The sequence below is a fragment of the Chinchilla lanigera genome, unplaced genomic scaffold, assembly GCF_000276665.1.
Source record: "Chinchilla lanigera isolate Chin_1 unplaced genomic scaffold, ChiLan1.0 scaffold00066, whole genome shotgun sequence".
NCBI classification, from domain to species: Eukaryota; Metazoa; Chordata; class Mammalia; order Rodentia; family Chinchillidae; genus Chinchilla; species Chinchilla lanigera.
The window spans coordinates 9,145,554-9,163,448 of record NW_004955467.1 but is presented as its reverse complement, the minus strand read 5'-3'; the positions used below and the strand labels follow the sequence as shown (position 1 = coordinate 9,163,448).

General features: G+C 46.1%; 1 protein-coding gene across 4 annotated transcripts in view; it reads left to right on the top strand.

Annotated features, from left to right (window-relative positions):
* Positions 1-17,895, top strand: part of Dnah2 (dynein, axonemal, heavy chain 2) — a 103,853-nt gene that overhangs the window by 47,493 nt on the left and 38,465 nt on the right. For 3 of the 4 annotated variants that reach the window (XM_005399455.2, XM_005399456.2, XM_005399457.2), the window contains 21 exons: positions 1,032-1,188; positions 1,348-1,430; positions 1,543-1,723; positions 2,101-2,239; positions 3,870-4,087; positions 4,569-4,670; positions 5,137-5,262; positions 5,549-5,659; positions 5,966-6,154; positions 6,591-6,694; positions 6,792-6,981; positions 7,460-7,640; positions 8,372-8,499; positions 8,835-8,987; positions 9,262-9,387; positions 13,714-13,932; positions 14,160-14,277; positions 14,494-14,630; positions 15,307-15,444; positions 15,532-15,690; positions 17,042-17,257. In XM_005399455.2, the coding sequence (XP_005399512.1) occupies positions 1,032-1,188; positions 1,348-1,430; positions 1,543-1,723; positions 2,101-2,239; positions 3,870-4,087; positions 4,569-4,670; positions 5,137-5,262; positions 5,549-5,659; positions 5,966-6,154; positions 6,591-6,694; positions 6,792-6,981; positions 7,460-7,640; positions 8,372-8,499; positions 8,835-8,987; positions 9,262-9,387; positions 13,714-13,932; positions 14,160-14,277; positions 14,494-14,630; positions 15,307-15,444; positions 15,532-15,690; positions 17,042-17,257 (3,175 nt within the window). The remainder of the gene's footprint in view (positions 1-1,031; positions 1,189-1,347; positions 1,431-1,542; positions 1,724-2,100; positions 2,240-3,869; positions 4,088-4,568; positions 4,671-5,136; positions 5,263-5,548; positions 5,660-5,965; positions 6,155-6,590; positions 6,695-6,791; positions 6,982-7,459; positions 7,641-8,371; positions 8,500-8,834; positions 8,988-9,261; positions 9,388-13,713; positions 13,933-14,159; positions 14,278-14,493; positions 14,631-15,306; positions 15,445-15,531; positions 15,691-17,041; positions 17,258-17,895) is intronic. The other variant, XM_005399458.2, reaches the window with a different exon arrangement.

Here is a 17,895-nt window from a genome sequence, read left to right as displayed (position 1 = left end):
TTTAGGTTCATTCATTCTATCCACATCCTGGCTACTAGCTGTGAACGTGGTGGTGCAGGTGTCGATAGTGAAGCCTGATGCTGCCCTCTGCTTCTTGTACAGTTCTGGGTTATCCAGACTGGCTGACTCTGTTCTCTGCCCTCTTCCCTGGGGCCTCCCCCTGTGTCCTCCTACTTTATAAGCTAAGCCTTATGTCTTTTGTCATACGGAAGGTTTTATTTTGATGCAACCAAAGGGGCTTTTGCTTTTGTGCCTTGTTTAAAAAGACCTTTCCTACTCCAAAATTGCAAATACATTCTTTCCTCTAATTCTGGTTTTCAAATTTAACTCTTTTACTGGATCTGGAATTTATATGATAGAGGAGGCATTGAGTGGTGTTTTAGTTATTATCTACCCATTTAGGGGCAAATAAATTTTTTTTGCATTGCCTCCAGTATAATGTATTTGGCAGCATTTCACCTCTTAAGTGGCAGTGATTAAGTATAGCTTAACCCCTTTATTTGCTTAAGTTATTAACCTGTCTAAGCTTCAGGTTCCTCATCCGTAAATAAAATAATAATATTTCCTTATCTAAGGAGTGGTTGTGAGAATTAAATGTGACATTTCATGTAAGGCATGTGGCCTAGTGCATGATCCATAGCAAACCTGCGACAGTTCATTGAGTGTTCTGTACGCACACCTGCCTAAATTCTCTCCAGAGAACCAGCTCCTGGAGGGAGTCACGTCAGTCTTTGTATTCCCCAAGGTGCCTAAGATTGCACCTTAGGGGCTATTTAGTAAAATGTGTTGAATCATGAATTAATAATACCCAGGATTATAGGGTCCCATTGGGAGCACTAATGTCATCACAGTGTCCCAATGGGAAGAAGCTCAGGAAGTGATATTTTGGGGGAGCACTGGAAGTAGAATCCAGGACTTCACATCGGCAAACACTGTACTGAACAACACCCCTCAGGCACTGGGAATGATGTTGATGCTTTTTAGGGCCTGGTATGTAGCCTCCTGATCAGATTTCTTGTTCCTGATTATAGGCACTGGGACCAGGTCAGGGATGAAATCCAGCGGGAATTTGATCAGGAATCTGAAAGCTTTACCTTGGAGCAGATTGTGGAGCTTGGAATGGATCAGCATGTAGAGAAAATTGGAGAGATCTCTGCCTCAGCAACCAAAGAGCTGGCTATAGAAGTGGTATGACACCGTCTTTGTCCGTCCTCCCCACTTCCTAAGCCTTCTTAAGGCTTCTAGCTGTCCATTCTCACTGGAATGGATCCATCTGAAGACACCTCCCAGTTCCTCCTCCCCTGGGGCTAGTTACTGGATGCTCTGTCCCCCAATTTCTCTTCACAGGCATTACAGAACATTGCCAAGACCTGGGATGTGACTCAGCTAGACATAGTACCCTACAAAGATAAGGGCCATCACCGGCTAAGGTAGAGACCTGGAGTTCCAGGAGAGGGGAAGGCCACGTGAGCAGGGCTGTAGAGCGGGGATCAAAGTTTGGCAGATAGGCATGGACTGTTTCATTGATCTCTTGTGCTCCAGAGGTACAGAAGAGATATTCCAGGCATTGGAAGATAACCAGGTAGCTCTGTCGACCATGAAGGCATCACGCTTTGTCAAGGCCTTTGAGAAGGATGTGGACCACTGGGAACGCTGTCTCTCCCTCATTTTGGAGGTTATTGAGATGGTGCTCACCGTGCAGCGTCAGTGGATGTACCTGGAGGTCAGGACTCAGCACCCAAGCCCTTCCTACCTTCCGCCTTTACTCTGTGTGTGATCAGAACCTGTTTATTCGCCCTGATACCAGGCTCATTGTCCCAGCTCTCAAAAGTCTATCTATGCCTCAGCTGTCTGACCCTTAGTTATTACCTTACGTCCGTCTCTGTTAGTGTTTGTTTTCTCAGATTCTCCTTCTAGTTTTTTCTTGGCCCCAGCAACCTAACGTCCAATACCCACTTTCTTCCTAGAACTTGGGCATTGGACTGTTAGTTTCTAGTGTTCTGCGTCTTCTACTCAATTGTCCTACCTGGTTTGGGAGCAAGAGGCAAAGTGGGGAGAGAGTGTGGGAAGCATCTCTCATACCAATCATTTGCCCTGCAGAATATCTTTCTAGGAGAGGACATCCGCAAACAGCTACCCAATGAGTCAGCCTTATTTGACCAGGTCAACAATAACTGGAAAGCCATTATGGACCGAATGAATAAGAACAACAATGCCCTCCAGAGCACCCACTACCCAGGTTAGAGCTCTGGCTTTTGCCCCAACATAGGCTCCTCAGTTGGTTCTACACATATGTGAGGCCATGGCCACATGCTTCATTTATAAAAAGACTGACTCTTTACCTCGCTATCATAACACTTCCTGTCACCGCTGCCTTCTCTAAGCATTAAAAATAGTTTAGTAAATTAAATTCAACAATTATGTGAATAGAATGTTACATAATGGTTACAGGATATGGAATCAGACAGCCTTGAGTTCAAAACCTGACAAGTTGGGCATGGTGGCCCATGCCTGTAATTGCAGTGCCCAGGAGGCTGAGGCGAGAGGATCAACCCAAGTTTGATGCAGGCTAGGGCTACACAGTGAATTCAAGGACAGCGTGAACTATGTAGTGAGACCCTGTTTCAATACCGCCCCCATGGAAATAGTTAACAAAATTATATTTTGGAGTAATTTATAAGCAAAGCCATAAAAACAATGATCGTGTCATTGAACGCATAGAACAAACCCACCTGGTCCGTGGCTACTGGCTCCTTCTGTGATTTCCAGGGAGTGATCACTCAGGTGGTTACGCAAAGGCTGCAGCAGCTATTGACTGTGTACATACTGGAAGGCAAGAAGGTCGCTTCAGGGTCCATACTCAGAGCATCAGGCTAGAAAGGAAAAACCAATCAAGAACTAAGACATAGAGTATAGGCTAGAAGGAAACTAAGATTACTGGGAATGCAAAAGTGTGAATACATTTTGTTTAATATCGTATGTGTACCTGTTTCTCTACCACTAAGCTATATGTTCAGCTCTTTGTTTAATATCTTGAATTTTTTTTTTTTTTTTTTTTTTTGTAGTTCAGGCTGACCTAGATTCACTACATAGCTCAGGCTGGCCTTGAGCTCACAGCGGTCCTCCTGCCTCAGCCTCCTGAGTGCTGAGATTGCAGGCATGCACCACCACACCCAGCTCGAATTGTTTTTTTGAGATAGACCTTATGGCCATTTTACTGAAAAAAGAGGTTGAAACTCAACAAGGTTAATTGACATGCTAGTAAGTGTAAGAACTGCCAGAGCGGTGATCTTCTGGATCCCAGTCTGGTGCCCCTTTCACTAGGTGTGAGGGACACAGGTGATTCCAATGGGTGTAGACTTTTTTTTTTTTTTTGGTATCGGGAATCAAACTCAGGACCTTGCACTTGCCAGGCAGGTGCCATGCCGCTGAGCTATCTCCTCGGCCCTAGACTTCTTCCATTGAGTGCGTATGATATGTGCTTAAATCTAATGACAACCTGTTGGATTGTGTAAATGCAAAACAGTCTCCATTTTCAGAAGCTCTTGGATTGACCAGCATAATCCTAAATTTTTAGGTGGAGCAGGACTGTGAGGACTGATGGGAGTTAAATTGGTAAAATCATATGATGCATAATTAATGTAGAAGCTATAGCATTATAATAGCTGTAATGCATAACTCATAATGAATCAACAGAATGGGATAAGCATGATAGGGGAATGAGGATACTTTTCTGCTTTTAAAACCCTTATGCAATCGGAACCCCAACTATCAAGAGCTGGCAAAGTGGATAGAGCTTAGACTGTGGATCTTCTCAGGGCAATGATGAAAGGCCATCAAATGTCATTCATTGCTTTTTTTTTTTTCAGGCCTTTTGGATACATTGATAGAAATGAACACAATCTTGGAAGATATTCAAAAGTCTCTGGATATGTATTTAGAGACCAAGCGGCACATTTTCCCCCGTTTCTACTTCTTGTCCAATGATGACCTGCTGGAGATTCTGGGCCAGTCCCGCAACCCAGAGGCTGTGCAGCCACATCTCAAAAAGTGCTTTGACAACATCAAATTGCTGAGAATCCAGAAGGCCAGTAGAGGTGTCCATGATGGGATAGAGGGCAAAGAAGGGATGGTGATGTCAAGAAATTCAGTTTCAGCTAGGTGCGGTGGCACATGCGTGTAATCCCACCACACTCTGGGAGGCTGAGGCAGTAGGATCACAAGTTTGAGCCTGGCCTGGGCAACTTTAATGATTTCATGAGACCCCATTTGAAAATAAAAAATAAAAAAGGCCTGGGGATCTAGCTTAGTGTAAAGTCTTTGGGTTCAATCCCCAGTACACTACACACACACACACTCAACTTCAAGGCTTTGGAAGGGACAGTGCCCTCCCAACCAGAAGGAATACTAATTAATGATTCTAGATTCCTAGATTTTCACAAGATAGCACTTTTTAGAGTTAATACTGACAGGACAGGCAAAGAAATTTCCCTCAAAAGGGCCCATGTACTTGTAGGCCGTTACCAAGAGCAGGCAGGCCAACTCACTAATAACTTCTTTTTCCACAGATGGGGGGTCCCAGCAGCAAGTGGGAAGCTGTGGGGATGTTCTCGGGCGATGGCGAGTACATTGACTTCCTCCACCCGGTGCTCTTAGAAGGGCCTGTGGAGGTGAGTTGTGGCAAGGGTCTAAGAATCAAGCTAGCTCTGCTTCCATCCAGAAAGTTTGCTTGGCTCTGTGAGGACAGAACACCTCTTTGGAGGGATGTTAGTTGCTCTTTCAGTTGCTCCTCTACCCCCTATCTTCATCTACCATTCCTGGCAATTATAACCTCGACCTTGATTTTTTTTTTTTTTGTTGTTTTTTTTTTTGGTTTTTCTCCGGTACCGGGAACCGAACTCACGACCTTGCGCCTGCCAGGCAGGCGCTTTTTGCCGCTGAGCTAAATCCCCAGCCCCAACCTCGACCTTGAATCACGGTGTCTCTCTGAAAATCAGATACTCTGTCTCCTGGCTTCTGTTTCCACTGGGGACCCAAACCTGCTGTTGCACATTCATGCTGTTTCTCAAGCACCTTCCCTTTAGGGGACTTTGACCGACCCTGAAGGAGCCATTCTGATCTTTTACCTCTCCCTAGTCCTGGCTTGGGGACGTGGAACGGACCATGAGGGTAACCCTGAGGGACCTTCTCCGGAACTGCCGCCTGGCTCTCAAGAAGTTCCTTAACAAGAGGGACAAGTGGGTGAAGGAGTGGGCTGGCCAGGTGAGCTGGGGCCAACAGAAGTGGCAAATATTAAAGGTGGCACTAAGAAGGAGTTCCTTTTTAGTGGGAAGACTCTAGAGCCTCACAAAATGGAGATTTCTTGCCTCTCTTCTGGGCTGTGGCTCTGGTACCCTATGTGCTGGGTCTGCCCTGAGGCACGCGCCCCACCCTCTAGGATGGATCAAGCATAATGCGCACCTAGTTCCGGAGGGGGCTGGAGCTTGGGAGCTGGGCTGGATGGGTGGCCTAGGGCAGGGCCTTGGACTCAGCGTCTGCACTCACCCAGATGGTGATCACAACCAGTCAGATCCAGTGGACGGCTGATGTAACCAAGTGCCTGTTGACAGCTAAGGAGCGGGCTGACAAGAAAATCCTCAAGGTCATGAAGAAGAAGCAGGTGGGGGACTCTTTCAGTATGCGATAGGCCTGGAGTTGGAATTGGCGGAAGGGTGGTGACTAGAGTAGGAATTAGAGAGAAGCTTGTTGTTGCAAAAGGGTCAGAAGGAGAGTGACTTGTGACAGAAGTCCACTAAGCAGAGTTTGGTGTGGAGCAGAACTAGGCCCTCCTGTGCCAAGGCTGGGTGTAGGGGTGTTAGTGGGAGGGATGGGCTTTGGGTGGAAGGTACAACATTAAGTTGAGGTGAGGTGTGATTCAGCTTTGGTTGTGTTGCTGTTTATTCTTCCCTCCTGCTTAATCCCATAGGTGTCAATACTGAATAAGTATTCAGAAGCCATCAGGGGAAACTTGACCAAGATCATGCGGCTTAAAATTGTGGCTCTGGTGACAATAGAGATTCATGCTCGGGATGTGTTGGAGAAGCTTTACAAGAGTGGCCTCATGGATGTCAATTCCTTTGACTGGCTCAGCCAGCTTCGGTTCTACTGGGAGAAGGTGCCAGAAGGGACAACTCCCTACTCTCTTGCCCTAATACTGATCCTAAAGCTTTAACTAAATTCACCATGTCTAAATGTAACAATATCCTAACCCAATCCTTAGTCCTATTATGGCGTCCTAACCCAGTTCCCCACACCATCCCACCTCCTAATCCAGAGGTGGCAAGCAATTGTTCCAGGCAGTGCGTATATCACGTATATCACGCAGTCACAACCCAGGAAGACTTCAGGCAGCTGCTGCTGTGGATCAAAGTGCATATGCAACGTGAAACCCTCTTTCCGTCTGGGCCATAAACCCACTTCTTCCTAACTCTAAACAGAAGCTGTGGTCTCCCTGCAGCCCCTTTCCTTCTTGGAGCGCTGCTCTTAGCCGTTCTCGCTGCTCTGCTCATCTTTCCAGCTCACTTCCATCTCACTCTGTCCTTTCTCATCAGGACCTGGATGACTGTGTGATCCGCCAGACCAACACGCAGTTCCAGTATGGCTACGAGTACCTGGGAAACTCTGGCCGGCTGGTCATCACCCCTCTGACAGACAGGTCTGCCCTGGGGGTCGAATGAGGTGGCTCGGGTGGAGGCTACGAAGCTGAGATTGGCTTCCAGGAGTCTGACCAGAGGCCTGTCCTCAATTCTTAGGTGTTACATGACACTGACCACAGCTTTGCACCTGCATCGAGGGGGCTCCCCCAAAGGCCCAGCAGGCACCGGGAAGACAGAGACTGTCAAGGACTTGGGCAAGGCCCTGGGCATTTATGTCATTGTGGTCAACTGCTCTGAAGGCCTGGACTATAAATCCATGGGCCGAATGTACTCAGGCTTGGCCCAGGTCGGTATCCTGGCACAATGTCCCAGAAGTCCCTTCACATATCTTTCAGTCCCAAGAAAATCAAGTGAAACCTGGTCTGCTTTGGTGCCTTATTGCTTATGACATGGCATTACCTTGGGTAATTCTTACTGCTGGGGAAGCCTCTTCCCTTCTCCATGCTTCATGCTGCTCATTTGCAAAATCAAAAGATTATGTAAGGATTATGTCAGATCCTGCACCCAACTGCTGGATACTTGGGGCATACAAGTTCCCTGCTGCAGTTTTTTCAGCCATGTCTTTCCCACCATTGTCCCAATCTGTCCTCTTGGATGGAAACCTCTGCCCAGAAGCTGTGACAGTGCTATTCTGGTGCCTTTGCCATATTTTGAGGGCCACCCTGCATGCAAAAACATTTGAAGGAGGAGTGTGTTAATCAAGCTCTCTAGTGTCTTGGGGCACTTATCTTTCTCCCAGTGACGCTGTCTCCCTCCCTCCACAGACAGGAGCCTGGGGCTGCTTTGATGAATTTAACCGTATCAATATCGAGGTGCTGTCAGTGGTCGCCCAGCAGATCCTGTCCATCCTCTCTGCCTTGGCTGCCAGCCTCACCCGCTTCTATTTTGAGGGCTTTGAAATAAATCTGGTGTGGTCCTGTGGGATCTTCATTACCATGAATCCTGGTAGGTCCCAGCAATAAATGGTCCTTCTAGGTGGGAGAACTGGATACCCAGGGCAGGTACCTGTGTATCATCTTCTTCCTTCTTAAATGGATAGCCAGGAGAAATCTGGCTAATGACAACAAAGGGCAAAAAAAGAATAAACACCAGCTTGTCCTTTCTGGGGCAAGGAGGCTATCTTATTGTTCTCTGTGAAGGGACCATTAATTACTTATGTGTCCGTAGGTAGCCTTAGTCTTTTAAGGCTTGGTTACCTTCTCTTATTGCAATTCTGGTTTACCTGGCAAGATGGGAGAATCCTCCTAAAGTGTGAGGCCTAGAATCTCTCACTACAGTGCCCTGGTAACAAGTCTGGGGGAAGGGCCCGGGGAAGAACAGGTGCAGGTGCAGGGAAGGGCTTATGGTCCCGAAAGAATCAAAGAAACAGCTGTGATTTCTATTAGGACTGATGTGAGCTATACATAGAACTTGGAGAGATGGGAAATCAGCAGCTGTGTATTTTCAGTTTGAAACAGGGCCATGCAGAAAGTAAGGAAAAGGCTAGAGAGGAAATAAGACCAAAGCGGAATGGGAAGAGCCAGGGCTGGGATTAGAGAGGAATCAACCTTGTTGGAGTTAGGGAGAAAATTAAGGATTGACCAAGTGTCGGGCAAAGTAGGCTTGATTGGGAAGTGGGTTGGGGAAGAAAGCCGAAGGAAATACAAGGAGTCTAAGTAAATGGCATTGTTTTCCAGGCTATGCTGGCCGCACAGAGCTTCCTGAAAATCTTAAATCCATGTTCCGTCCCATTGCCATGGTGGTGCCTGATTCTACCCTTATTGCAGAAATCATTCTCTTTGGGGAGGGCTTTGGCAACTGCAAGGTATTTGGATAACCTCTTCCCTCCAATTATTTTATTTCCCTTTCATAATCATTCCCTGGACAGAGAAACCCCTTGGAGGTTCAGTCAGCTTTTCCTATAAGGAACTTAGGCATTTGTCAGGAGGAGGTGAAGGCAGAAGAATTCAGAGGAGAAAGGTCTCCTTTCCATGATATCCCTAACTGATGATAGCACAAGTCACAAGGTCTCAGGAGCCTCGTCCGTAGAGCAACCCCCAGAAGCATCAGGTCCCTGACCTAGCTTCTTGGATCTGTAACTGTCCTTTGATGAAGAGCAGGCCTTGTATGGGATAGGTTGTTTCCTCCTCTGCTTTTCAGATCCTTGCCAAGAAAGTATATACACTCTACTCACTGGCTGTGCAGCAGCTCTCCAAGCAGGACCATTATGACTTCGGCCTCCGCGCCCTCACCTCCCTCGTGCGCTACGCTGGCAAGAAGCGCCGCCTCCAGCCGGATCTGAGCGATGAAGAGGTAGACCAGGGAGAAGGGCCCTTGGACTTCAGCCTCCAGTGTCTCCACGGCTATGCGCCATCACTAAAGTTTTCCAGCTCTTTCCTTTACCCAGATTGAGATTCCTACTCTCATGCCTTGTTCCCTGTATCGCCCAAGTTCTGCCCGTTATATTGCTAAGAACTATCTCCAGCGTATCTGTTCTTGGCTCCTGTCCTCAAGCCCTTTGGTGAAGGGTCTCACAAGCACCTAGGTTCTAGCTCCTCAAATTTGAGTCTCCGTCTTTTCCATCCAGGTTCTGCTGCTCTCAATGAGAGATATGAATATTCCTAAGCTAACATCAGTTGATGTGCCACTGTTCAACGCCATTGTGCAAGATCTTTTCCCCAGCATTGAGCTGCCCGTCATTGACTATGGCAAGGTATTTGCCCTTTAATATTCTTCCTGACTTCGTTCATGAATGTGCAGTATGGGAAGAGGAAACTTGGCTCCCAGGCCTCATTCTGCCATCACTAGCTGTGACTGAGTGAGAAAGCTCACCCTTACTTATTTATGATGTACCAGGCTTCCTTGTTTATAATGATAGAGACCTACTCAAACATTCCGCTTTCTCACCCCACCTCCCTGCCCTCCTGACTGACCTGCTCAGGACTTATAATTATAGGACTTATGAGACCTATAATCCATCGGCCTTGCCACTTTCTGTACGCCCACTAGCTGTCCCTTCCTCTCCTCTTCATTCTGAGAATTGGGAGAAGAGACGGTAGGGAGCCCTTTGAGGTGTGAAAGCAGTTGGGGAGAGGAAAAGGAATTGTAAAAAGTATAAGAACTTTCTCCTCTGGGATTCTGCTAGTCTCAAGTATCCTGAATGATCCTTTCAATTGAGACCACTAAAGTGCAGGATCAAAACATAGAAATACATATTTTTTGGTACCAGGAATCGAACTCAGGACCTTGTGCTTGCAAGGCAGGCGCTGTGCCACTGAACTATATCCCTGGCCCCCAAAATATATATTTTTAAGGCATTGCCAAACTGGCAAGAATTCCAAGGTTTGGCAGTGGAGGAGTAAACACAGGAACTCTGAAAGGTAGCTAGATTGCAAAGCTGCCTTTTGTTTCCCTGAAAATTTCTGACAAACAGGAGGCACTGGGGATGGAGGACAGCCCCCCAGGTTTGGTGGTGAAATGGAAAACACAGTGCCACATAGATCTCAAGGGTCGGTAAATGGGAGAATGGGAACTCTACCGCTCAGACATATACAGAAATGAAACTTGCCTGTCCTGTCTGACCTCTGATGGTGGAAGAAAGGGGTAAAATCTCCTTTGAGATTTCTTAGCCATGTTGCTTATGGTCATAATTTATTCTACTGTGTAAATAAAAAGACCCTCAAGCTTAGATTTTAATTTTAAGTAGTTCTAGGGTGTTAGTGCCCCCAGGTGACTGGTAGAAGCAAAAGCAAATTATTTCTGGTGAGATGAAATTGTCAGTTTTTGCCTAAAAGAACTCCTAAGGTAAAAGTCCAAGAAAATGGGCAACTCATGGTCAAAAATCACAACATTCATAGGAAACATACTATGAATGGAAGTCAGAGAAACAGTGAGGAGAGGCATCAGATCCATGTAGACTCCAGACTTCTGTAATAGGTACAGAATTTTAAAACAACTGTTTTCCCCAGGCCTATCAGGGGCTTAGGCAGGAGGATCACTAGTTTGAGTCCAGCGTGGGCAACTTAGCAAGTTAGTAAGACCCTGCCTCAAAAAAATAAAAATTAAAAAGCACTGGAGGTGGAGCTCAATGCAAAGGCCTTAGTTCAATCCCCAGTATTGAAAAAACCAAAAACAAAGGCAAAAACTGTCTTAATATGTTTAAAGAAATGAAAGAGAAGCTTCAAACTCGAGATCTAAACAAAGAAGATTTGAAAAAGAACAAATACAATTTCTAAAAATGAAAACTATGATAATTAGGAAAGATGAAAAATAACCTCAATAGAGTGACAGGGGACCTCCAGCTAAAGCAAGTGGACTGAAGTCCACAACTGCGCTAGAGAAATTTATTTGTATTTGTAAATTGTACAAACCCAAAGGCATAGGGAGAACGGTGTAGGAGATTTACAATTAAACTTTAAATATGGGGAGCAAATGTGCAAGTTGTGGCTTACATAGCAAGCCCGAGAAAGCTGAAAGCGGGGAAAATTGCAAGGCGGTCTTCACAAAGCTCAGCGTTTGTGAGATCGGGAACTTCTGGAAGTGGAAGTAGGTGGGGAGAGTAAATGAGGTATAACTAAAATAAGGAGGGCCAGAGGCCGATTGCTTTAGAAGTAGATAAAGCTCTAGATCTCCCTCTCTGTGACCCTGAGTGACCTGCCTCCTCCTGGGGCCGAGGCCTAGACAGCAGGCATCAAGACTGGGCCCACCAGGTATAGCACACAGCAGGAGCAAGCCCCGTTGCAGAGGGGCAATCAGGGAATGGGTACACACTGGCTGCTGAGACTTTTGGCCTTCTTTCATCTCTCACCTCCCAGAGTGGTGAGACAGGAAACTGGAAGAGTTATCTCTGGGGAATCCATCCAGCCCAACAAGAATGACCAAGACATCCCAAGGGAAATTTCTCAAGCAGGTCCCCATAGTCAAGCTTCTCTTGGGCTCTTTATCCCCTACCTTCCCAGATAAGCAGAAAATCAAGGCTCACCAGACAGCTCGGGGGAAGCCTGAATACAAAAGATGCCAAAACAAATGGGAAAACATAAACTGAAGAAAATAGTGGAGAGAGAAAGGAAAGTTTTTTAAAAACCAGCATCATTGGCTAAGCATAGTGGCACACCTGTGGTCCCAACTACTGAGGAGACCGAGGCAGGAAGAGCCCAGTTTGTGGCCAGCCTGGGCAACATAGCAGTACCCTATCTCAAAAGAAAAACGCACACAATAAACAAAAACCAAGATCCCCCAACTATCATTTCATTCAAAGAATGAGACACCAGTGAAGTGCTGTTTGAAAAGTATGATTCTGCCGTAACCCCAGCACCATAGAAGCAGAAGCAAGAGGGTTGAAAGTTTGAACCCAGCCCGAGCAATTTAGCAACTTAGCAAGACCCTGTCTAGAAAGAAAGAAACAAACAAAGAAAGAAAGAACAAAGAAGAAAGAAAGAAAGAAATAGAGAGAGAGAGATGGAGGGATGGAGGGATGGATGGAGGGAGGGAAGTAGGGAGGAAAAGGAGTTGGGGTGTAGTTCAATGTGAAGCCTCTTGATTCAGTTCCCAGTACAGGATGGGGGGAGGGGGGCAGATGACTCAGGCTGACAACTACTCCTGGGAACAGAGTAGACAGCCTGGGAATGAGAGAAGATCCAAAAGACAATCTAGGACACATAGTATCCAAATAACAGGAGTGCCAAAAGTAGAAACAAAAAAAAAGGGAGGGACCAATACTGAGACAATTCAAGAAGCATCCCCAGAGCTGAAGGGTGTGTTTCCAAAATGAAAGTGTCCACACATGTATGAACCAATTCTAAATTTGTGTGCATTAACTAATATAGCTACAAAACCTATAAAACACAATGGACAAAACTAAATTTATAATCCTAGTGGGAGATCTTGGTAATTCTCTTGGAAATTAATAAAACTGATTAAAAATTCATAAATATAGATTTGAATGCTTTTAACAGGTTTGAGCTGATACATATAGAACATTCTAATCGACAGTTGTAGATATATATTCATCTCAAATGTACATGGAATGTTTACCAAAATTGATTATATTCTAAGCTATTAAGTGTAAGACTCATAAATTTCAAATGATTGAAATTGTACAGAGGATGATCTTCAACCACAATAGAATTAAACAGTAGAGATTAGTAATAAAATTTAATGAGAAAAAGCACAGATGTTTGGAAATTAGGCAGTGAAATTCTAAATAACTCCTAGGTCAAAGATGAAATTAGAGAGCAACTGAATAAATAAATAAAAAAGTGTGTCATTAAATTTGTGATATGACACTAAATACCCCCTCCCCCCCCCACACACAAATACCAATAAAACTAATTCTCAGATAGTGGAAGGAAATAATATTGGTGAGGCCTTTTAAAGTGGTATTTGAAAATTACTACAAAGATCTTGCATCTACTTGAAATTATTTGGGTGCATGCGCTGTGTGTTTAAAAGTGTCACACTATCTGGAACTATCCCAGGTGGGTCAGATTCTATAAGCATTACTTTTTAACTTGGATGATAGTGTTGATAAAATTATGACGGGAGGCGCAGCTCAATGATAGAGCACTTGCCTAGCATGTGTGAGACCCTGGGTCTAGTCTCCAGCACTGGTGGAAAAAAAATCCAGTTCTCCCACTAAATTGTGAGCTCTGCAATCTATTCTGTTTCCAGCTGTATCCCTGTAGCACCCAGCAAATGCTTCCTACATACCACAGAGACTTAATAAATATTTGTTGAATAATAGACAAAATATGTGGAGCTACATGTCAGACATTGTGCACAGGAGGAAACTGAGGCTGGGAGAGGTAATTTACTGCAGATCACATGGCTGAAAGCTGAGGAACCAGGCTGGCTGACTCCAAAGCCCAGTCTCTTACTGTGATAGCCAGCTTCCCCCTAAATGAACAAGTGCCAGAGTGTAAAGGGCTCTAGTGTTATTTTTAACCGTTTGGACATATCTTCCTCGGCACTGAGGGGGTTCGGAAAGTCCTGTGGGGACCTCATGCTGTTTTTTCCACTTCCTGGATCTTTCTTCCCTCAGCTACAGGAGACTGTTGAGCAGGAGATTCGAGAGAGAGGCTTGCAGTGCACACCATTCACCCTCACCAAGGTTTTCCAGTTGTATGAGACCAAGAACTCTCGCCACTCTACCATGATCGTGGGCAGCACAGGCAGCGGCAAGACGACCTCCTGGCGCATCCTGCAGGCCTCCTCGTCCTCCCTGTGCCGCGCGGGGGAGCCCAACTTCAACATTGTTAGGGTACGCACTGGGGACAGTGGAGTCACTGGTGCAGACTGGAGTAGCAGGAAGGAAGTGGAAGTTGGGGGCAAGAATGGGCAGGTGGGGGGCCCTCCCGCCCCCTCCCAGGCCCCTGCCAGGTCCAACAAGGCCCAGAAGAGACGAGAGAGACTAGGGGCTGAATAAAAGGGGGCTCTGGCAAGTTTGTCTACCAGCAGCTCTAAAACCCCTTCTGCTATCATTTTCAGGAATTCCCGTTGAACCCTAAGGCACTGTCCCTAGGGGAGCTATACGGGGAATATGACCTCAACACTAATGAATGGACAGATGGCATTTTGTCCAGCATCATGCGAGTGGCATGTGCAGGTATCTAAGGGGCGGGGCAGGGGAGCAGGTACCCAAATATCTGAATGGGAGTGGGGAGTCTGGAGGACCGGTGGGGGCCGAGAGTCTGGGGACAGGAAGCTGCCCTGTGGGAGAGATGCCGGGGAATGCAGAAGTACCGGGAGTGAGGAGTGAGAGTGGGGTGGGAGGGCCAGGGGAGAACTCTCCTGGTCTTCTTATCACTTACCTGCTACTAAGATGAGAAACCCGATGAGAAATGGATCCTTTTTGATGGCCCCGTGGACACACTGTGGATTGAAAGCATGAATTCTGTCATGGACGACAACAAAGTGCTGACCCTGATCAATGGAGAGCGCATCTCGATGCCTGAGCAGGTGCGGGGAAGTGCATGCTACCTGGGGCCCTGCAGGAGGCAGCGGAGGGCGTGAGGACGGGTCGGGAGAAGACCCTGATCCTCAGAGAAGAGTAAGTTCTATAAGACAGAGCTGGGAAGGGTGTTCAGAATTCAGTGAGGGTTGCAACTGAGAAAGAATGCCTGACCTAGGCAGGGGTACAGGTCGAGCTCAGTGCACTTGCCCAGCATGGTGAGGCCCTGGGTTCCAACTCCAGCAACACACACACACACACACACACACACACACACACACACACACACGAAAGAAAAAAAGAGAAAGGAAAGGAGAGGAGAGGGGAGCGGAGAGGAGAGAAGAAAAGAAGAAAAATATAGCTTTGCCCATCGTGGATATTGGGAACAATTAATTATGCAGAAAAGAACTTTGTATAGTACCCATATTAGGAGTTCATGAGCCATCTTACCTCAGACCCATTTTCCACAGCAGTGGCCAGATAGTGATTTCTCCTAAGGATAACCTTGAATAGGCTCTGATTTCTTTCAGCGAGCAAACTATTTATAAACCTCAAATCCTTCTTCTTCTTGCCACACTTTGTGCTTGATAAGACATCCCCTTTTGGCATCAGAGTCCTGGGGTGTTTTATTACTACTGGCGGGGGGCAGTGGGAGATGAGGTTCTGACGAAAATATATCCTCAGGTGTCTCTCCTGTTTGAAGTGGAGAACCTGGCAGTGGCCTCTCCAGCCACTGTCTCGCGCTGCGGGATGGTCTACACGGACTATGTTGACCTGGGGTGGAAGCCCTATGTTCAGTCCTGGCTAGAGAAGAGGCCAAAGGTATGATGGAATTGAGGAGAGACTGCCCAGGAGGTCTACGGCACACAAAAGCAAATGAGCAAAGAACTCTTTCTCGTTTACCTCTAGGGTGAGGTAGAGCCCCTCCAACGCATGTTTGAAAAGCTCATCAGCAAGATCTTGGCCTTTAAGAAAGACAACTGCAACGAGCTGGTGCCCCTCCCTGAATACAGCGGCATCATGTCCCTCTGCAAGCTGTACTCGGCCCTAGCCACGCCGGAGAATGGGGTAAGGAGGAGGCCCAGGCCAAGGCAGGGGCAGGAGATAAGCGTTCTCAACTGCACAGGACCACGTTAGTTTGAACGCCAGGCTTGAGTGGAGCTGAGATTCTAAGGGGAAGCCTCCACAGTGACCTTCGAGGCAGGGAGCTGTGTGTGTGTGTGTGTGTTGTACTCATGTGCTGGGCTAGAAGCCCAGACTAAGGATTGTAAGTAGAACAGGTTGAAGGCTGGGGCATAGCTCATGCTCTAATATGTGAGAGGCCCCAGGTTCCATCCTCAGCACTGTACATACTACATACATACATACATACCAGAACTCAGTATAGTTTCCCCCCATATTCTGGGGGCTGAGGGTAGTTTTTTCAGTTCCTCATTTCCTTCATCTTTTCAAAATATGAATATTAATTTTTGGTATATGTGAGGCCCTGAAATACCATTTTTTTTTTGGGAAAACTCCCAGCCTAATCTAATGAGGAAGTTTAGAAAACTTCAGATTAACTGATAGTTAGAAAGATTTTGTTCGGTTTAGAATCATAGAGTAAGGGTCAAATTTTGGTATTTTGCATCAGTATTAGCGCTGGGGATATAGTTCAGTGGCACAAGCGCCTGCTTGGCAAGCGCAAGGTCCTAAGTTTGATTCCAGGTACAAAAAAAAGAGTGTTATTCTAAGATTATATTGCTGCCTGGAAATGGTTTGTAATTGTTTGTTTATTTTGTAGTGTTGGAGACCAAACCTAGAGCCTCATGCATGCTTAGGCAAGTATGCTACCTCTGAGCTATATCTCCAGCAATTACAAGATTGTTTTTAAAGACACTGCCAGTTAACCAAACCCAACAATTAAGATCTATAGCAGTATAAGTCATTCCTTGTATGGTTAATGTAAATTAAAATATGTGGATGGATTGCAAGGTAAGGCATGGGAAGAGCAGAGTTGTACTGTGTGGATAGGACGTAGGTGCTGAGGGGCTCCTTGGGAGCGGACACCTCCTGGAGAGCAGGTGGGAAAAACAGCCTTAGTGCAAACAGTTCCGCAGGACTCCGATTCTGCTCAGCCAGGCATGGTGGGCGGTGGGGAGGTGGGACGGGCAAATGGCGGGGCAGGGAGTGGCTCAGGGATGGCAAGATGCTGTCTGGGTGCTGTCTGGGTGCTGTCTGTGTGCTGTCTGCATGGGGAGAAGACCTGACCATGAGGGAGGTGGGCCTGGAAAGACAGACCCAAAAAGGATTCTTGATTGGATATAGGAAGACGTAGATTCTCACCATACTTTCCCACCTACATTTTGAGGATTGAGGATTATTCTAAGACCATGTCCAGCATTCTGCATTGGACACATCCTGTATATAACATTATCTGTAGTTCATGCAGATCCTATTGTCAAGAGATCCCACTCGCAAGCCCGTAGCTGCTTCCCGTGGATGGCCAGGGGTGGTGGGAAGGGTGCTGAGATTGCTGCTGCGCAGCTGTTCTCCCCAGGGAGGCTCCTTGCACCCTCCCAGAACAGATCTTCCTTGTGCCCCTGGACAGAGGTTGAGAGCGCGAGCTCCAAATACGCTGTGCCCACTATTAAAACAGGTATATTTTAAAACTTAATTTTTACTTATGTAAGTAATCATTGGATCTTATTTTCTTTCTAAAATTAAATTTTTTCATGTAAAGCTCAAGTTCTTTTTGTTCTCCTTCTGCCTTGCGATCCTGGGATTCTCCCTCCTCTACAAGAGTAACTATTATGGTGTGTTCATGTGTCATCCAGACCAGTTTAAAAAATGTGTATTTACACACAAGTCTGTAGGTGCCCATAGAAAATGTGGTGTTTAGAAAATAGACTATGGGAATCAGGTGTGGTGGTGCACTTGGGAGGCTGAAGCAGGAAGATCTCCGTGAGTTTGAGGGCAGCCTGGGCTACATAAGCAAGTTCAAGGCCAGCCTGTAGTACACAGTGAGCCCCTGTATCAAAAAAAGAAAAAAAAAACATAGAATATGTTAATATAATATGCTTGTTAAACCAACAGTATATTTTTGAAGTTTTTATTGCTTTGAATTTTGTATTGTTTTGTATTGCCAGATTTATATCATTGCATTAATAGCTGTGTACTATTTATTCTACAGTAGAACCTTACATTTTATTTTTTCCATTCCTCTACTGGTGGATGTTTAGGACATCTCTAATTTTTTTGCAATTACAAACAAGTCAACACAAACATCCCTGGACT